This window comes from Monodelphis domestica, chromosome 1, assembly GCF_027887165.1.
Source record: "Monodelphis domestica isolate mMonDom1 chromosome 1, mMonDom1.pri, whole genome shotgun sequence".
In the NCBI taxonomy this organism is placed as follows: Eukaryota; Metazoa; Chordata; class Mammalia; order Didelphimorphia; family Didelphidae; genus Monodelphis; species Monodelphis domestica.
In genome coordinates, this window is record NC_077227.1 from 126,918,174 (window position 1) to 126,939,742 (window position 21,569).

Below are 21,569 nucleotides of genomic sequence, written 5' to 3' on the forward strand. Positions count from 1 at the left end.
ATTGCAGTTTGTCTTTTTTATCGGTATGACTAAAACAACGAGACAGGGGAAAGTACCTTCATTGTAATTAAGATCAGGATATGACCAGCACAAAGGAAGTAATTTTTAAAAACTGCTTCCTTGTTTGACACTTTCAGCTTAGGTAAAGATAGGCAAATATAAGCAAGGTATTTCGGGTAGGGCTAAATATGAGATCTAAGTTCTTTTCTACCCTAACACTGACATTCAGGAACAAATTCACTTATAAACTCAGAAAAAAAGTTTTTTTTTTCTTTCATCCCTGAGGTAAACTGTTTTGAACTCATAGGTAGAACCCTATACATACATTTTTCTGAAAGGTAGAAAGATGTTTCAAACATGGAAATGTGACTTTCAAAAAGTATTATTCTGGAAAACACACACCCTTAATGGCAAGCAAATACGTTTAAGATTACAACCGACCCAAGTCTAGACATGGGGAGGATTGGAAAAGTAGAAATAATAGCTTATATTTATATAGCACTTTACAGTTATTTCATTTGGAGATCATAACCCTGTTAGATAGAGGGTTATTTCCAATTTTACAGTTGAGGAAACAAGCTCTACTGTTAAATGACTTGCTTAAAGTCACTTGGTAATAAGTGGTAGAGAAAGAATTTGAACCTAGGTCTTCTGACCTCAAGGCCATTGCTTTTTCTACTGTGTGATATTGCTTCTGTACATTGAGTCCAGTGCTTCAAGTAACAATTTATTATATTACACAAAGGGAATGCAGGCCATTTCTTCTACTGCATTAGATGCTGCCTTCATGATCTCAAGGTACTACTTGCTCCTTCCTGGGTAGTGTGTGGAGCAAAAGATGGAGGAATTGAATGCAGGAAATAATAACCCCCAAACATTCTAGCTAGACTCTGAGGACCAAGAATGGCAGAAGAGGCTTGAAGCCAGGTTTTCAACCCCCTTTTGCTTGGCTTTCTCTGCCCTTCCTGATATTCTCTGATTGTTTAAAAGGGCCACAAGCATTGCAGAAATCTTTCAGCCCAGGCTTATGGAAGATGAACAGGATTTTCTGGCATTATTTCACAAATTCATTCTTCACAGAAGACTGTGAACATCTGATACATCTGATGAAAGTCAGTCTTTAGACTGGAGACAAAAACAGAATTCCTGTTGTGACAGGTGGCCTTGGATAAAGTTAATAATGGCTATAACCCAGTGACTACAACCCAATTTTACTAGCTGAGCAGCTTTTTCCGAGAATAAGTTCTATTAATGGGATGTCTTCGAGAGATTGCTATGTTGAAAGGAGACTCTTGGTTTGTAGTACTTGGAAATACATCCATCTCTTCATCTGTAAAAAGACAAAGATTTACATTAAGTCACCAAGTATTGAAGATCTGTAGTTATAACAGAGTTAGGCTCAGACTCTTAAAATTTGACTACAAACTTCTCATCAGCTACTCTAATCTTGAACAAGGATTATTGAAGTATTCATCTACCTGATGGCAAATAGAAGGGGGAGCAAATAGCCAAGTAGTTTTTCAATTCTCCTAACCTCCATCAGTTTGATTTCTCAGAACTCTGGGCTTAGGCAAATTTATATGATTTATTATTTTAGTGCTTTTAGAGGCAAAAGAATGGACTAAATTATACCTCAGTGGCTTTAAGTCTTTATCACCTCTTGCATTCCCATTCAGTATGGCCAAAGAAAGAAATCCCATCTACCCAGCACTGTTAATAGGCTGTTAATTCCTCAGGTCACTAGTAGAACATCCCTTCTGTGGTGGGATGAAAAAAGAAGGAATCTTGTTCAGAATAGCCACAAAATCAGATTCTGAAGTTCCCTTTCCTCCTTTTTTGGTCCAGACCTGAGATTTAATTGGGGTGGGGAACTTCTGGTGAGGAAATTCCCCCTATCAATGCAGTTTGGTAGCTATTTTGTCATTTAGAGTTGCTATGGGGCAATGAGAGGTCAAATGCTTAGCTAGGGTCAGAGAGCCAGAATGTGTCAGAAGCAAGACCTGAACCCAAGTTTTTGATTCCTAGGGCAGCTCTCTCCCCATTATACTACACTTTCTGTCATTAGATTGAATAATATAATTATCAGATGATAACATTTTAAATGTAGATGTAAACCTAAGGACACAGAAGTTTTAAAAAATTAGCTGATAAAACGAAAAATTCCCAACTGTTTTGCCCATGCCTTCTATTCTTTACTAATTAGCCACTTTCAGTCTATCTCTTTTTCTTTTCTTGGGGGTAATGATCAGTTTACATTTTTCTGCTTTCTAGAAGACTAAAGTGCTTGGAAGAAGGCAAGGAGCTTTTATTAAAAAAAAAAAGTGTCAACCCAAATCAGAAGGCTTTTTCTGAGAGGACATAACATAGTAGACTATAACATATCACAGAACATTAAAGTATACCAAATGTTTGCATTCCATTGACCTTAACTCCTTAAAAAAATTTTAACTGAGCTCTAGGCTATCCTAATTCCTAGTACCTTATGCAGAGACGCTCAAATATGTCTATGCTGGAGTTCCCTATACTGATGAAATCAGAGCTCCAAACTAAGAGACGCTGTATTGGATTGGTAGTCACAAAAAAGTGGCATTGACAAGAGTCCCCAGGATTTGCCAATCAATAATATAAGTTACAATCAAGATGGGTTTACCTCTAATATCCTTTCGTTGAAAGGAAGGTGCTTTTCCTTGGTACAGTAGTGGAGACTGGGTCAGTGCACGAAGACCACTAGCAGAGAGGCAACTTCTCACAGCACCATTAGCATTAGGTGGGGTAGAGCCTAAAGAGATACACCACAAATACATCATCTGGCCCAATGCCTTGACACATAACAAGCACCTAAAAATATTTGCTCACTAAATGAAAACCACATTGCTGCATTCCCGTATGGACCCTGGAAACTAAAGATATAAGCAAACTTATCTATTTAAGGAATTCATCTCCTAAGACTGTCTGTTCACTCAGCACAATTCCCAACAAGAACCAAATAGGAAGAAGACCTTAAGCATATATTTACCTGAAACAAATACTTCATCATCCCCAGTGGAGGAAGACTGTCTCGTACTTCTACCTGGAGATTTTCTTTCTTCACTAGTTTTGCTATCAGCAGAAATGACCTGGTTTCCTTGTTGGCTGCCACAAATTCTTTTGGTTTGGAACTCACTTTCCTTAGAGGAAAAGGGTCTTTTCCTAGAGAACAATCCAAATTGCCCCTTTGAATAACTCTCCTCAGTTCTAGGCTCACTGTCACTAGAAGGTGACTGATCTGGAAGCCGATATATTCCCTCAAATTCAAAATCCCCCAAGATAGGAGCTTTGCTAATGCACTGCTCAAAAGCTCTCTCCTTTCCCTCCTCTTCAAGACCAGATATGTTGCCCAAGAGATCAAAACCTCTTTCATTTCTCCCACCACAGGAATTAATACTGCTGCCCACTGCCTTCTTTTTTCTTGGCCAGTCTTGGATCGTATCAGGAGTGGTCTTCCCTTTGTGCCTGGGAGATGGTGTCCAGGGAACCCAAACATCTCTTGGGGAGGGGGAGGTAGTGTTAGAGGCACAGTGAGTTGGAGTATATGACTGACAGATAAACATCTGGCCCCCACTCTTGCCTGGGGTACTATGAGAACGAAGACATGGAGGAGAGATATAAGCAGCTTCAAGTTGGCTAGGTTTACCCTGAGGCAATGTGCACCCAAGATCAGAAAAGTTCTCTCCTCCTTCCAGAGATGTATCCACCTTGTTTTGGTTTTCAGAATTGATAGAACTGGAGTCTACCCTTTTAATACGAAGCTTGGGTAGGCCAGAGGCTTGCATCTCCAGTTCTACTTCATATGTTGGAGGGCTAGGAGAAATCACTTTCAGGTGGTCTTTTGAAAGCTGAGGTGAAGCTTTTGGATCTGCTAGTCTTGCTGCAGCCTGTCTCTGCCTTCTATCTGCAGTACAACGCAGGGCATAGGAAGGTCCCAAAGGAGAATTGGACCTAATCGGTGGAGAAGTCATCTCATATGTAGAAGGCTGTTTATAAGTTGGAGCCATTTTTAACCCTTCAGCTGGTGATATACAAGTCTCTGAATCATCACTGCTCTGCTGTTCTGTTGTATTCTGGGTAATGAGTAGAGGAGAGGAATTAAACCATTCATACTCTGCACCAACTAAAGGGCGAAAATCTTCATTAGAGGAAAATGAAGAAAGGTTTACTTTTTTCTGCTCCTTTTTAGGGGATGAGATGATAGTTGCTGTATCTCTTTGTTCAACTATAGAATAATCAGAGGTATTGAACTGATGAAGTGACAAATTTCTCTCAAGGATGGAATTGTTTCTATTCATATGTTGTTTCCTGGTTTTGGAAGGTGGTGGAGGGAGGCAATCGCTAGATTTAGTTACCCTTGAACTCTTTCTGGGAGTTGAGATAAGGCTACAGTCAAGAGGTGCAACTGTCAGATTTGGTGATTTCTCAAGCATACTCCAACTAAATTCTCCGAGTCCAGGAGGAGAATCCACAAAAGATTTCCTAGATGGAGTCTTTACAGAAGCATTTTGTGGTGGAAAATTAAATAGTTTTTTTTTTTGGGAAGAAATAGGTGGTGTGAAAGCAGCAACCATATTTCCTGTTCCTTTTACGTTTTGGGCACTTTTATCTTTAAATTCCTTAACACTTTCCACTGGCTGAGAAATTGTATGTATGAGAACATTTGGATTTTGATTTCTCTGAGTTAGAGGTGTTACTGCCATTATTTGGCCAGGCCTTGTTTGAGATGTAGAGGCTACTGATTTCTGAGGTGTTTTCTGGGAATATTTAATGGGAGTCAGATAGTTAGTATCAGTGGTCTGGATAGTAAACGGGAGCTCAGCTCCTAGACAAGAAACATTGGCTAGACTGGAATTCCTTTGTAATGACCAAGGAGGAGTCTCTAAAAGTTCAGGTGTCTGACTTCTTTGCCTTTTGGGAGTTAACTCCATCTTCTCAAGAGGAGAGGGGAATTCTTTTGCCAGGGAGCTTTCCTTCTGAGGGATTACTTTTGCCACAGATAGTGATGCAACTTCTAAGTCAGATGAGAAGTCTTCTGTAGCCATCTGATCTACTGATATATTTTTTGAAGTAATTTTTCTTTGTTTTCTTGGAGTGTGAGATGCCATTTGGGGTGTTCGAGGAGATCTCCTTAGAATTTTGTCAACAGGGGTTCGAGGCTCCTGGTCATTTTTCCTAGGGGTCTATAAAGAAAGTCACAATCATTCTAAATCAAATATCACAACCAATGCTTTTTAATACAAAACTCTTAAGCCAGGTAAACTGGTAGGCTTATACCTGATATTCCTATAAAGGCCCATTTAAGAGAGTCACAGGATAGAGAACAGGAAAACTGGATTTTGACCTCTGGTTGATTCCAAGTCTAAAACTGTCAACTTCAACCATTTATTTCTCCCCAACATTCTAAAAATTTGACTATCATATACTTACAGTCTCTATAAAACTTCAAAACATTTTTTCTAGAGCAACTAAAACATTTTTTCTAGTTGTCTGCTGTCCTTTGATTCAGAACCATACACTCTCCAAATGAAATATCCATTTCATATATTGGCTGACAACTATTTCAATCTGTTGATCCTTTTTTATGCCACCTTTCACATCTTGCTCATAATTCTGTTATATAACCAAAGATACTCTGTCCCCTTATCTCTCAGCTTTTAAAAATCAACCTTCAAATATTTTCCCAATTATTGTTATAAAAATTGTTATTCTCTAGTCCTTTACCCATATGCCTTAAGGTGAACCTGTGTTCTTGAGTACTTGTTCTCTTCTTGGTCTCCGTTGTGGGATCATTCCCTTGGTCCTGCCTGATAATCTCACAGGGCTCCCTCCTAAACCATCTTCTCTTCTTGTGTGCTTTTTCACTTGGTGATCTCATCAGCTCCCATGGATTCAATATCATCTCCATGATTCTCAAATACATTTAATCTAGCTCTAAACTCTCTGCTGATCTCTAGTCTTTCATCCTCAAATACTTATTGGACACCGTAAATTGGATGTCCCACAGACATCTTAAACACATGTCCCAAACGGAATTCATCTTTCCCAGCCCCAAAACTTTCCCTTCTTCATTTCCCATTAGGGAAAGGACTGAGAGGATTATGAGGGAACTACCATCACTCAGGCTTGCAACCCAGATGTTATCCTCAACTTCTCACTCTCTTACCCTTTATATCCAATCTGTTGCCAAATTCTGTTGATTTACCTTTGTAATTTCTCTTGCATACATCCCCTTTTGTGACACTACCATTGCCCCATTATCTTATGCCTGGGCAATCATGATAGTATGTTAGTTGGTTTGCTTGCTATGAGTTTCTGCCCACTCTAAGTCACAATGATCTTCCAAAGTACAGGTCTGACCATGCCATTCCCCAGTTAACCGATAAACTCTACTGGCTCCCAACTGCTAGGATCAAATATAAAATTCTATATGGCCTTCAAAGTCCTTCATGACCTGCCTCTCCCTGTACCCGATCTTCCCAAACTTCTCACATCTTACAACTCTTCCCCTTTCCCTTCCCTTGTATTCTTTGATTCATTGACCCTGGCCTCATTGTTCTCCAAAGAAGCCACTCCCATTTCCTGACCCTATACATTGTCACTGGCTGTCTCCCATTCTTGGAATGCTCTTCTTCATCTTCAACTCCTGGCTTTCCTAGATTCCTTTTAGCCCCAGCTAAAATCCTGCCTTCGACAAAAAGCCTTCCTTCTGTGGACTATTTCCAATTTATTATGTATACAGTTTGTTTACTTAAGAGTTGTTTTCATGTTACTCCATTAATTTTTTTTTTTAACCCATACCTTCCTTCTTGGAATCAACACTGTGTATTGGTTCCAAGGCAAAAGAGTGGTAAGGGCTAGGTAATGGGGATTAAGTGATTTGCCCAGGGTCACACAGCTGGGAAGTGTCTGAGGCCAGATCTGAACCTAGGACCTCCTGTCTCTAGGCTTGGCTCTCAATCTATTGAGCCACCCAACTGTCCCCACTCCATTAAATTTTGAGTTCTTTGCTTCTTACCTTTCTTTGTATCCCCAATGGCAGAGTGCCTGGCACATTGTAAACACTTAGCTTAACAAATATTTATTGACTAACACCAGTGGAATTTAATTAATCTACTGAGAAACATGGAAAGCAATCTGGCACAATTTAAGTACAGACCAGCAACTCCAACTATAGACCAAGATAAACTCCAAAAAGGTACAGGCTTTAGACATAATGGGTGCCATCATAAACAAATTAGGAAAGCACTAATGAAATTACCTTTCAGAAATATAGACAGAGGAAGGATCAGTTCATGACTAAATAAAGGATGGAAGGGATTACAGGAGCCAAAATGGACAATTTCAGTTATAAAAAAAATGAAAACCAATGCAGCTAAAATTAGAAGGGAAGCAACTAGGAAAGTTGTCACAGCAAGTTTTTCTGATGAGTCTCATTTCCAAGATAGATGGAAAATGAATCCAAATTTATAAGAATAAGAGGCATTCTCCAATCAATAAATAGTTAAAAGATCTGATCAAGTAGTTTTCTAAGGAAGAAGTCTAAATTATCATCAGTCACATGAAAAAAGCTCCAAATTACTTAGAGAAATGAAAATTAAAGCGACTTTGAGGTTCTCCCTCACATTCATTAGATTGGCAGAACTTATGAAAAAGTTAAACAAAAAATACTGGAGGCTCCCAGAAAACAAGGAACATCTGGAAAGCAATTTAGAACTATACCGCAAACATTTTACTCACTAGTACATATCCTTTGATCCAGTGATAGTACTACTAGACCTATAGCCCAAAGAGATAAAAAAAAAAAGGAAAAACTCCTCTTTTTGCTGTGGCAAAGAACTAGAAACCAAAAAGTGTCCATCAATTGGTAAATGGCTTTAATTGGACACAACTGTAACAGAATACTATTAGTCCATAAAAAAAGGAAGAAATGGACATTTTCAGAAAAACCTGAGATTTGCATGAACTGATGAAGAGTGAACTGAACAAATCAAGAGAATAATTTATGTAACAATGTTTTAAAGATAATTTTAAAAGTCTTAACTCTGATTAATGCAATTACCAATAATGATTTCAGAGGTCATATGATGAGATATCAGCACTACCTTTTATAGCACTACCTCCTGACAGAGAGGTGATGGACTCAGTGAAGGTTGAAACATATTTTTTGGATATGGCCAATGCAGGAATTGGTTTTGCTTGACTGCGTATTTGTTACAAAGATTTTTTTCCTCCTCCCACCTCCACTCCCTCTTTCCCCATGGTGGCCAGGGAGGTGGGAAAGATCATAGGTTTGTATTTTTTTAATTGAAGAAAAAAATTTTAAGAAAAAAAAATGGCTACACTAGTGAAATGTAACTTCTGGTAGGTCCTACCAACTTAGAAAGTCTTAAGAATATTGACCCAGGAAACAAAACATTTCCCCTCCAAGTTATCAGTTTAACTCAGAGAGGATTCTTGCTAGAATATAGGCAACAAGATAATAAACATTTTTAGGACTAGCAATTCATGAGTGTTTTGGGATCCACATTGGTGGAGTTAGAACCCAACTGATAAAAATAAACCACAAAATCTCTTAACACCTGTGGCACACATGCTGGAAGGGGCTGCTCCTTTCCCCCTCTTCATATATGCCTGAGGACATTTCTCACATGACCCACCCCTCTGCCCAGCAGTCCAGTGGGAGTGCTTCCTCCTTCCCCTGTCTGGGGTAAGGTGGGTGGTTCACATGTGGCATGAAGGTTGTAGTTTGGACACTTGGTCACTAAAAAGTTCACCATCACTGACCTAGTTTGACCTTAAAAATCACAGATCCCTGAATTGATTACATAGCATTATGTCTTATATATTGTATTATAGGCTCCCTAATAAAGACTATATCTAATCTTTACTTATGACCTCCAGGAACACAGTATCATCCTTTGTACCTAAGATACTTATAGACATTTACCTGATAAACAACAAGCTTCTCAGACTCCAGTGAATTTTTTGCAGACCTTTTAGTTTGGGGCAATTCCTTTGTGGGAGTAGTCATCTCGGAGACTGCGCCAAAAAGAAGCCTCTTAGGAGATCGGATACTCTGAACTATAGGACATTCCTTAATACCTAAAGAACAAAGCATGATGACATTTTGCTGCTTTAATTCTCCATATAGCATTAAGACATCCAAATTACATTAGGAAAAATGAAATTTAGTTAATTGGAAGACATATTACATTAGTGTAATGTGTACATTACATTAGTGTAATATGTCTCTGTGTATTTTGTTAAACATCTACTATGTAACCTATTAAATTTGGTCTACGAGTTGGCAAATATAGGCAGCTAGCTGAACATGAATGTTGCCAAAAAAAACCCTCCAAAACAACAAAAACCCAACCAACCACCCAAACCCATAAACCAAAACAATACTACAGGTAACTTGCTTTAACTATGCTATTAAAGGGCAGGGAAGGCACAGATAACATAACATATATTAGATTTTGTCCCTAATCTTAGACTTGGTTGTATAGAGAAAGTTTTGGGTCATCATCGATTAATCTCTCACAAACAAATGAGAGAATGATGTCATGGGCAACATGTTTTACTTGTCCAAAGGTATGATTATATATGTATATATTGGCAGAAAGCTGGCAAAGTTTTTCGACAGAGAAAGCTTGGTATGTCACACATATATCATTGTCCCTACCCAAAGAAAAAACATTGATAAATTCAACATTTCCTCCAAAGTACTAAATGCATCACTTCCTACCCATCAAAAATGACTTTTAAGAGGTAAATATGTTAGTAACCTGATTCGTCCTTTTGTCTCATGTATACTCTCTGTATATTTCGAGGCTTTGGTTGTGAGATAGGGTAGAAAGAAGCAGAGTTTGTTCTGACAAATGACAGATGCTTGATACGAGGACTTCGTCTTACATTCGTTTCTAGAAACAGAATGATAGCTGTTATCCAAGGAAAATATATCCTTGACATTTTCACACTAAAGAGAAAAAAGCAAGATTTGTGCAACAATGAATAATAGAAAAGATGAACTTTATAGACCAATTGCTAGAGTTTTGTAATAAGATTTTTTCCCTGAAGTGTTGCTATAATGTACAATGTTTATGTGACCCCATTGATGTATAGAGAAGAACTGACCTACTAGATGTCATCATCTACTTTGTTCCATTTTTAAAAATTACAAAGCACTTTTCATTAAGAACAGGTTCAAGGGGTAGCTGGGTAGCTCAGTGGATTGAGAACCAGGCCTGGAGACAGAAGGTCCTAGGTTCAAAACTGGCCTCAGACACTTCCCAGCTGTGTGAGCCTGGACAAGTCACTTAACCCCCATTGTCTAGCCCTTACCACTCTTCTGCCTTGGAACCAATACACAGTAGTGATTCCAAGAAGGAAGTAAGGGTTAAAAAAAAAAAAGAGAGAACAGGTTCAATTAGTCTTTGTTCTTATATATAAGATAAGGATGTTATTTCTCCATAAACTGCTTCAGTAACTTTAAAGGTTATGAAACAATAATTTATATTACTATTACAATATTATTATTTAATAGCCAAGATTTAACTTAAGAGGTAGTTGTTGCCTTTGTGTGGTATATGCTCATTCATTCATAAGAGCATTTATCAAATAAACTGAAGCACTTAATTAAATTGCATAATATGAGTTGTCTTCAAATAGCTGAGACTGTCATTTGGGAAATTAAACCTATGCTGAGTATTTTAAGGGATAGGAACAGGACCAATGAGTAAAAATTACATAGCAACAGATTTAAACTGAACATAATTGGAGTTGTCTTAAAATGGAATGGTCTATTTCACAACAGATGTTAGTGAAAGTATCCAACAGAGTTTAGATAAACATCTACCTATAAGGTGCAGAGATTGTTGCACTGAGTTGGATTAAATGAACTTTAAGAATCATTCCAATATGTGTTTTTCCAATTATAAAAGTCTAAATACCTACTTGACACTTGACATTGTCATCATTTTCTTAAAAAATGCTTTGGAATTCAGTATACAATAGAGAGAAAGCTAGTGTACTAATACTAAGGAAAAGTAAAAATATAAGGCCAAATTCCAGAAATACCCACCACATTCTTCTTTTTCAGGGGACTCTTCAACAACCTCAATGTCAGGGCCAGGATCAGAGGACCTTAAGAAATAAGGAAAATAAGGCATATGAGTTTTATTACACTTATGCAATGTAGGGGCCATTCTAATAATATAATCTACTGATATTAAACCAGAGAATCCCATGATATTAAACTCTGAGACCCAGAAATAACTGGAAGTACTAATCTCCAATATGAACCTATTAAAAGTTGCTCAACCAATTGTTGGAAACCCAAAGGTTACATTTCCAAATTATACAAACTTTGGTCATTATTCTCTTTAATACTCAAACTTGCCTTTATTTCTAAAGATACAGATTTTAGCCAGGGCAGACAAGATCTGAAGTTATAAGAGGAGGTAGGAAAAAGATCATACTAAAACCAAAAAGTGGACAAGTTGATGAAATAGATAAATGTAAGAATGCCACTCACCTGCCCTTAATTTGTCTTTGAAGTAGTCTTCCAGATACCTGTTTATGCAATGGAGTCTCTGATACTCTCTTTGTCAGCAGTTTATGATAATCTAAATTTTGAAAGTAGAAATTATAAGCTTTCCATAACTTTATGAGTGACAAATATAAGTATAATGGTAGCAGTCTTAAATTTCAAGTGGCTTGTGATTGGATGAAGTGGATGGCTAATCTTAGTGGTTGCTGAACTAACTAGAAAGGAAAGGAACTTAGTTCTTTTTAATTTCATCATTGTGGAACAAGATTGATTGGTCTATCAACACCAAAAAAGATAATGTATATAATAACATTTTGAAGTTTTTCAAATAAAATATAATTTAGGGGCAGCTGGGTGGCTCAGTAGATTGAGAGCCAGACCTAGAGATGGGAGGTCCTGGGTTCAAATCTGACCTCAGATACTTCCTTGCTATGTGACCCTGGGCAAGTTACTTGACCTTCATTGCCTAGCCTTTACTGCTTTTCTGCCTTGGAACCAATACATAGTATTGATTCCAAGATGGACAGTAAGGGTTTAAAAATATATATTTATTATACATAATTTTATATAATATTATAGTATATAATTTGAAATTGTTTCAGCAAGAAGCTGGGAAGCAAACATTCTATGTTTTTATATTTGCTACTGACTGTTGAACCATTTTGTATTTATATTTTTTCTCCTATTTATAAAAACTAAAGCCCTATTCGAAAAGCTAAGGGTTTAACAAACCACCATAGTATACCACACCAGTACATTGGCTAATTCTATAGAAAATAACAGTTGATATTCTTAACCTTGCTTTCTTAATGTCATTTTTGTACTTCAGAGTCAAAGAAAATGGGGTTGTAGTATCTACTGTTACCATTTATTACATATGGGCAATATATTGACTTACATTTTATAAAAAACTCTTACTTCCACCCATGTACTATAAGAGTTAGATAAAGCAGGTGTGGCTAGTAAGTCAACAAGTTTTTGTTTTTCTATATGTGTTGTGATGATAAATATTAATATGCATATATACACTTTTAGGTATACACAGTGTTCCAAAATTTTAGCGCAATCTTAAACTCCTAAAGTTTAAAACTGGACCAAGACTCAGGATATGCTATATTTTAAGAAAACAGAGTTGAATAGGTGCCCTAGCTACAGTAATCATAGAATGACATCTTACCAATAAACTGGTTTAAAGGTTAAAAATGAAGGAGAAACACAAATACACAGCTCTCTTCTTTTTTTAAATAAAAATATTTTTTAAATAGCTCTTTAACAAGAAAACTAGTACAAATATATAGCTTTCTTTTCTTTAACAAAAACAAAACAAAACAAAAAACCCTTTCCTTTCAGCTTAGAATCAATACTGTGTATGGGTTTTAAGGCAGAAGAGTGGTAAGGGCTAGGCAATTGGGGGGTGGGGGGGTAGGGCAGGAGGGAAGAAAGGGGTTAAGTAACTTGCCCAGGATCACACAGCTAGGAAGTATCTGAGGCCAAATCTGAACTCAGGACCTCCTGTCTCCAGGACTGGCTCTCTCTGTCCATTGAGTCACCTAGCTGCCCCCTAATACATCGCTATCTAATAGCTTGGATCCTTAATGATACCCTGACCTACTTCTAAGATTAGCTCTTACTTTTTTTCTGCATTCAGTTTTTATTCTTATCCCAATAACCTGCTTTATTGCTACTGTGAATATTCCTGCTGCCCTATCTTAATTCATACAATGCTCTTCTTGACCTTTCTTCTCCACTTATTCAAGGCTCATTCTTTCAACATTTAGCTCAAACCTCACCACTCCCATGTATATTTCTTTAATAAATCTAGCAAGTGATCCCTCTCTCCTCTGTATTTGTTATGCTTATTGATGATACTACTTACTCACAAGGTATCTTTTGCTCTTTATTTTTTTTTCTTTGAATTTATGTGCAGATTTCAAGCTCTACACTGGAAGGACAAGTCATCATATGGCTCTGGGTTTTTAGTACTTAACAATAACAACAATAATAGCAGCTAGCATTCATATAGTGCATTATGGTTTGCAAAGCATTTAACAAATATTATGTTACTTGATCCTCACAACAACCCTGGGAAGGAGGTAAGTAGATAAGGAAACTGAGGCAGAGATAAGTGACTTGCCTGGGGTCATATTGCTAGTTACTGTTTGAAGCCAGATTTAAACTTATCTTTCTGACTCTAGGCCCAGCACTCTATTCATTGTACCTCCTAGAATAGTACCTTACATACAGCAGACATTCAATAAAATGTTTGCTGCTGCTATTACAAAGTAGTATTTCTAATCATATGATCTATTTTATGTATAGCTTCAAGGATAAAGGGAAAGGCATTTATTTTACTTAAAACTAGATCAAATCCCAAACACGAAAATGTGAGAAAGTAAAGAATACTTGGAGAATCTATCAGTACTGAGCTGAATACTTTTAAAGCTCCACCAATGAGAGTGGAGAGGTAGGAGGGGAAGGACCCCACCTACCCCTCACTAAGCCTATCCTCTAGAGACTCTTTTAAGAAAAAGCTTATATGTGAACTACTCCAACCCTAGAGTTCAGTAGAACCAAGATTAGTAATGTTCGGAAAGGTATTTTACTAGGAAACCAAGGAAAAACAAATTATAAAAGGAAATGGGCACAATTATAGTTCAGAGATTATTGTTTGTCCTCAGTTTTAACTAAGTTAGATACTAGTCTAAACTACTCTTTGGTTTCATGCCCAAGGTAGATTTTCAGTTGATACTATTGCTTGGTCTGGTGAGATTTTTAATTGCTCTTAGAACCTGGTCTCCTTGATAAGAAATACATTGCTCTTTCTGGTTTATAATTCTTCTGGGTTTCAAGTCATCCCTCACTGACTGCAATTGCCTCCTTTAACATTCCTGAATGTTTCTATGGCTTTGGACCATGGAAGTTCCACTTCTTTCCCAATCCCCTCCTGTCTACTTTGCCTGAAGCATATTCCATAGCTAGATGTTAGGGCCTGCTGTACCCTTTGGGAGAAGCTTGCTTTCTTCACCTAACATTTGATGTTGGTGTTTAAACCTAATTTCTTTGGAAGCCATGTGGCTTTAATTATAGGCCCCATCATCCTAACAGCCAGTATCACCCTGCCATCTCTTAGGAATAGCTAAGGAGACAGTTATGATAGTTACTCCTCTCAACACTTGGGACTATTCTTACTTGGACACATACAGTACCTTGAATCTCCTTGCCATCAACTTTATATTTCAACCCTTCAACCGCTGACACTGAATGACACCGGGGCAGTCTTTTCAGAGATCTTTTTGAAGGAGAAAGCATCTCTTGGTTAAAAAGGTTTCTTCGAACTTTGGTCACTTCTGAAACCACCAAAAAATGCTGATGTTAATAAATATCACTTCTGAAATAAAGAGGGATAGTTATTCAAAGCAGCAAGGCTTAAAAAAAAAAGCCTAAATAGAGTCACATTAAAGTTGGATTAATAAGGAAATCTTTTTTAAATATTTCATTCTTTTGATAGTTTAAAATGCTAAATGTCTATAAACTCTATATACATACTTTTCATAAATAATGACTATTTCTGAATGTAAGCCTAGATCTACTCTGATATTATGTGAAACAGAGAGCAACACTGAAAAAAAAAAGATAAAAACAAGAACATTTCAGAAATATATCAAGATTGCATACATTTTAAAGCCAATAGTTCTTCAATCTACATGGAATATCCAGTTAGTGGTGGTAAGAGCTTCCAGTTAAGAAAGTAACCTTGTACGTCACAGCTTGCCAAAACATATCTTTTGAGAATTCATCTAAAAATACAACTTTTAGTGGGAAATATAGAAATAGATAAAATTTTAAAAGATCTTTTTCAATGGTCAGCTACCTTTCTTCACTCTTAACAATAAAATCATAAGTTACTAAAGGTAATATATATGCATGTTTTATCTCAGGACATGAGAATGGAAAATAATTCTAGAGGACTGGAAAGAATCTTCTATTTCCAGTACATCTTTGGGCATATTAGAGGGATTCAACAATTAAAATATAAATTTTAATTCATTTAAGTAAGTGAAATATCATGAGATTCACTATTACAGTAGAAAAAGAGGGGAGATTTGAAAATAAGTCTCATAAAGATGTGTATATCCTTTACACTGAGGGAAAGGACTGTGTGTTATTTATCCTCAGTAATTTGGAACAATATATTTAGAGTTAGAAGGGAGCTAGAGAGGTCATCTAGTCTGTTGATCAATACCTTTCTCAGGAGGGATTGTATAATTATCCTAAAATCCAAGGTTTAAGATCTTTTAAAGCAATTTTAGGAAAAGAAAATCACCAACAACCAAATCAGGAAAGTGGATCTTTTGGAGAAGGTGCTATAAGGATGCCTACAGAAACCACACACTACATCAAGAGATCCAGAATGAACTTTGGGATATAATGAACTGAACTGAAGGAGGTTGAACCTATCATTTAGGCTGAATGTAAACTCTTATGCCAAAGGTGAGTTCTCCCAACTGGCTTTTTTGTTAATGCATCTATCAATCATTTTTCCCCCCTTTCCCCCTCTTTCTTTCCCTCTTATCCCCAAATTTTTATAATTCCCTCTTTGAAAAGTGCAATATTTTATACATCTCTAGTAAGCGAATCTTTAGATGTATAAGCTGGACATGTGGAATGATTCACTGGGGAGACTAGGTATGTTAATCTCTCAGAAACCTCAAGTGAGAAGATTTTAACATGCTTGTCTCCCAAAAGAATCACAGGGGATTGTCAGAAGTGAATTTCTCTCTCTCCAGTGGTTTTTTTTTTTTAATGTCATCTTTCAGTGACCTGAAGGTCAAATACCAAAATACCACTGAGTAAATTCAGGTATAGACAAGCCTCTGAAAAAGGAAGTTAAAGAACCAATGAGGCAGGAAACAATGATTCCAGGAGCCAGACTTCACCAGAGCAACACTTAGGGCTGGTAGTCTAAGACCAGGCTTTGTCTCTTTCCTATCTTTCACTATCTCTACCTTTTAAATAAAAGCTGCTAACAGCTATTTTAACTTAGGGGTTGATATTTTATAATTGGCAACAACTTTTAGCACTCATATTGAGTAAAACCTAAATTTAATTATTACGTTAATTGGCTAACCATGAAGTTGGAAAAGTACTCTCATATTCCTAATTAAACTATCCCTAAGTCAGTTCTGAGTAGCTAATTCTACAGTTAAAAACCTAAAGCTGTTGATCTGTTTGCTGCGTGAAAGGGTAAGTTCCAAATCTCTCTCTCTCTTTGCTTTCTTTTCCTACTTAAAATAAAAACAGCTGAATAACTGGCAATTGCTTTGCTGCTGCCCGGTAAGCTGGGTGTTTTTTTCCTTAAGCAATAATTAGACAGCCCTCAGGGCTTTCACCTGGGAAGATGCTTTAGGAGAACCTCCTTGCCTCAGGGGGGAAGCAATCCTTCCCCCACAAGCTTCCATCTCAAAGCCCAGAATTCTTTAAGGCCTTTCCAAACCCTGAGCATCTCTAACATTAGCTTAAGTGGGAGGTGGAATACTAGAGATGGCAGTCAGAGGAAGAAGCTGTAAAAAATAACTTAAACTGCTCCTTTGACCCTGAAAGGCTTTCAGAGCCCACTAAAGGCAAAATCCCAGAAAAAAATAATAATTCCAACAAAGCCCTTTTTTGTCTTCTGGTCCTGTCACCCCCAGCTCAGAGAAGCAGCTTCTTGCCTACTTGGTCTGAAGGAGGCTCCCTAGAAGCATGTGGCGGAAGCAAGAGGCCCCTGGAGTTTCTTCAGCCAGAGTTCCACCAATGCAGACTCTTCCTGCAGCTCTAGTCACTCATCCAGCAAGCTTCCCCAGAGCAGAAAGCTCCCAGTCACTTTCTGTTGTGCCCCCACTTCACAGGAACCAATCCCAGACTTTTAATTTGCTTAGCACTGGGGGTATGGGGACAATGTCTGTGGGATCCACCTCTCATCCTTTGAGGAATCAGAGGATTTACAAGATTCTGTCTGACTGAGTTAAAAGGGTGGAGTTCTCTAAGTACTTGACTGAGTCAAAATAAAAGAAATTTATTTTCACACATCTCAGAAAAAATTAGGATTATCTACCAAAATTCATCTTGCCAATAATTGCACAGGATCATAGTTCTAAGCTAAGTTGCACAGTGGATAAAGTGCTGGACTTGGAGTCAAGAAGACCTGAGTTCAAATTTGACCTCACATACTTACTAGCTACATGACCCTAAGCAAGCCATTTAAACCTGTTTACCTCAATTCTTCATCTGTAAAATGAGCTGCATGAGGAAATGGCTAACTATTCCAGTGCCTTTGCCAAGAAAAACCTTAAATGAGATGAGGAAGGATTGGACACATCAGAAACAAGTGAACCACAGTCCTATCCTGAAGATGTCCTCTTGAAAAACAATAATAATAACTGAAATTTCCTTGAAGGCCAGATTTTATTCAGTCTTTTTTTTATGTAACACCACAGAATTTTCAAGCAGGGATCTTCTGAGGCAGTTCTGCCTTCAAGCAATTCAAAGGTTAAACCATGTAATCAATGAATAAAATTTTGCTGTGTCCACAGTAGGCAAGGTACTATGGGGCAAAAGAAATATAAATACTGGCTCTGCCCAATAAGTATTTTGCAATCTATTTGAAGAGAGCCAAAGCACACACAGAATGTGGTATATGACTGTAATGGAATATTACTATGCTATAAAAAAATGATGAACAGGACAATTTCAGAAAAACCTAAAAAGACTTTCATTAACTGATGCAAAGTGAAGTGAAAAGAGCCAAGAGAACATTTACAGAGTAACAGCAATATTGTATGATGATCATCTGTAAATAACTTAGCTATTCTCAGCAATACATGATCCAAGACAATCCCCAAGGGTTCATGATGAAAAATGCTAACCACCACAAGAGAAATGCAGATGGGAGGATATAATTTTTCACTTTCTTTTTCTACTGGGTTTTTAAAAAAACCCAATGAGTTTTCTACAACATTACCAATGTGAAAATGTTTTGCATGACTGCACAAATATAACTTAGATCAAATTGCTTACCTTCTTAGGGATGGGGGAAAGAGTGTGGAACTTGAAATTTTAGAAAATAAATGTTAAAAATTGTTAAATATTAAATGTTTAAAAAAAAATCCCTGCTTCTGGAAGGCTGAGGCTGATAGATCTCTTGAGCTCAGGAATCCTAAGCTATAGTTGGACTAAAGCTGATGTGGTCTTCTGCAATAAATTGGGTACCAATATAGTGAACCCTGAGGAACAGGAGACTACCAGACTTTGTAAGGTCAGAAACAGAGTAGCTCAAGGTTTCTGTTCTGATCAGCCAGGGAAGTAGGTCTATGAGTCATGGTTATTTTTAGCCTGGACAAGAAAGGGAAACTTAGTCTCCATTAAAAAAAAAAGTGTTTTTGCTTGTGGTAACAAAAACAAAACATAAATCCAACACAAAAATAGAAAATTGGGGAGTAGCTGAACAGATTGTGGTAGGTGAATATAGTTGAGGAATTCAGAGATCCATGGAGGATTTGTGTAATTAAGTGACAATGAATACAATATAAATGATAATACTAAAAAACAGTTCAACTCAAAAGGCAGGGGTGGGAATGACTAAAGTGTAAAAACAAAAGACAAGAATGAAATCTTTCCTAAAATACTACTTTTAAAAAATTAGATCTATAGACTTATCTGATACAGATAAAGTGAATAGTGCTTTGGTTAATAATGCTTTGTATGTTAGTGATAAAGTTAACTGTACAAATGTGTCTGTGTTAGATCTCATGTAGGAAAAAAGAGGCATGGAAAAATAATAATAATGAAAATGACTGATGGCTTGGCATGACTGATGGAAAACTGGACTTGGCATTAGGAAGACATGAGTTCAAGTTCAATTTCTACACTGGCTTTGTAACTACTCTGGATGCTCTGGGCAGAAAAGTGATAATCTGCATTAGTAGAAAGTCTTTTTCAGTTGGTAATGCCCTATGTCAGTGTAATTATAGGCCCAATCTTTATCCCTGATAATTGCTAACAATTCTATAGTATATTAAGGTATATCATGTATTATCTCATTTGATCATTATGACAAAGTTGAGGGTTATACTATTATTGTCCCCATTTTACAGGCAAGGAAACTGAGGACTGAGAGAAGGCAAGGGACTTGTCCAGGATCATATCACAATGAGTAAATGCCTGAAGCATGATTCAAATTCAGGTCTTCCTGTCTCCCACAGCATTTGATCCACTATGCCGTGTTACCCCTAAGATGAGTTCATATAAGGTGTATATGTACCTGATTGAAAGAGGATTTGAAGGGGTGAAGGGGAAGAGTAGTAAAATGAAGAAAAGACTATTTCAATGTATAAAAGTAATAGAGCCATATCTTTCTGACTACCTTTCTTTCAACCATCCCTTTTCACTGTTTCTCCTAGCCTATTTAGCTAAGGCTGAATGAGATGCCTTTCCAGATAATTTGTATGTCCATTTGCTACATACAAAACAAGATCTGTCTACGCATTGGCAGTAAAGGATATTTAAGGCAAATATTTGAGTAGGAATTTTTATGCAGGTGTCTAATGAAATCAAAGTTACAAAATTACATGAATGATAGCAAAAAGGAAATAATGCAAGAAACACAAAGGAAAAAATTACTTACTATTTGACTATTTTTAGAGAAATCTGAGAAGCATCCCCATCTCAAATACTACAAGGCTGGGATTCCCTTCAAGGCAGGGAGCAATTCTGTGTTCTCTCCTACACTACACACACCTTTCTAATAGTGATAACAAGAAACATAAAACTATTCAACAGCATTTATAGATTTTAAATTTTATTATGAAGCAGTAATTACCAAAACTATTTGACGCTGGTTAAAAAATAGAAAAGAAGATCACTGGAACAGATTAGATAAGGAAGAATCAGAAATAATTCTAATTCTATAACCCAGCAATTAACAAACTCGAGAATACAAATTCCTTGAGGAATAATTCCATATTTGACAAGAACTACTAGGAAAAAGACCTGGAAAGCTTCTTGAGAGGCATTAATTTTAAATAGATTCTTAAAACATATATCATGATAAATTCAATGGATCTGTGACCCAAATATATATATATATAAAAAATATAAAAAGAGAGATGTGATAAGATCAGGTACCTACTTTCAGAGCAGGGGAAAAATTAGTAAGCAAACAAGAGATAGAGGCAACCACAAAAGATGAAATAGAATTATAATTTTGTGAAAAACAATTCTGAGTTGGTGTATGAATGGTTGAATATTAAAACATCAGAATTTTTAATAAAAAAAAGATGAAATAGATAATTTAGAGTACACAAAATTGGAATGCTTTTGCACTAATGAAATCAATGCAGTTATGATAAGAAGGAAACTATAGGGGGCCATTAGGTGGCTCAATGGATTCAGAGCCAGGTCTAGAGAAGGGAGGTCCTAGATTCAAATCTGACCTCAGACACTTTCTAGTTGTGTGATCCTAGACAAGTCACTTAACCCCTACTGCTTAGTCCTTACTGCTTTTCTGCCTTAGAATCAATTCTAAGACAGAAAGTAAGGTGTTTTTTTTTTTGGAGGGAAACCATTAATTTGGAAAAATCTTTGCATCAAATATCAATGATATGCATCTGATCACAAGATAAAAAAGATTCAAGACCAATAGTTATTTCCTAACAAATAAGTGTTCAAAGAACAGGAATAAACAGTTCTCAAAAGAACTAAAGCTAATAACAATCATATAAAAGAATACTCCAAATCCCTAATAAGAAAAATGCAAATCAAAACATCTTACACTTATTAAATATGACAATGATAGGAAGAAATGATGTTGCAGAACTATATAACGACAGAAACAAAAATGCACTGTTGGAGTTATGTATTGGCTCAACCATGGTGGAAAGCTGGAGAGCAATAAAAAAATACAACTAAAATGTCCCTATCCTTTGATCTAGATATACCACTGCTGGGCATT

At 36.8% G+C, this 21,569-nt stretch overlaps 1 protein-coding gene across 3 annotated transcripts in view; it reads right to left on the reverse strand.

Moving 5' to 3' along the window:
* Position 1: 1 nt before the first annotated feature.
* The window catches only part of TICRR (TOPBP1 interacting checkpoint and replication regulator), a 56,754-nt gene continuing 35,186 nt past the window's right edge, over positions 2-21,569 (reverse strand). For all 3 annotated transcript variants that reach the window (XM_056806478.1, XM_007479341.3, XM_007479340.3), the window contains exons 15-22: positions 14,788-14,928; positions 11,567-11,657; positions 11,114-11,175; positions 9,819-9,953; positions 8,978-9,132; positions 3,017-5,210; positions 2,651-2,779; positions 2-1,330 (exon numbers count right to left, since the gene is read on the reverse strand). In XM_056806478.1, coding sequence (XP_056662456.1) covers positions 1,215-1,330; positions 2,651-2,779; positions 3,017-5,210; positions 8,978-9,132; positions 9,819-9,953; positions 11,114-11,175; positions 11,567-11,657; positions 14,788-14,928 — 3,023 coding nt within the window. In that variant the 3' untranslated portion in view covers positions 2-1,214. The remainder of the gene's footprint in view (positions 1,331-2,650; positions 2,780-3,016; positions 5,211-8,977; positions 9,133-9,818; positions 9,954-11,113; positions 11,176-11,566; positions 11,658-14,787; positions 14,929-21,569) is intronic.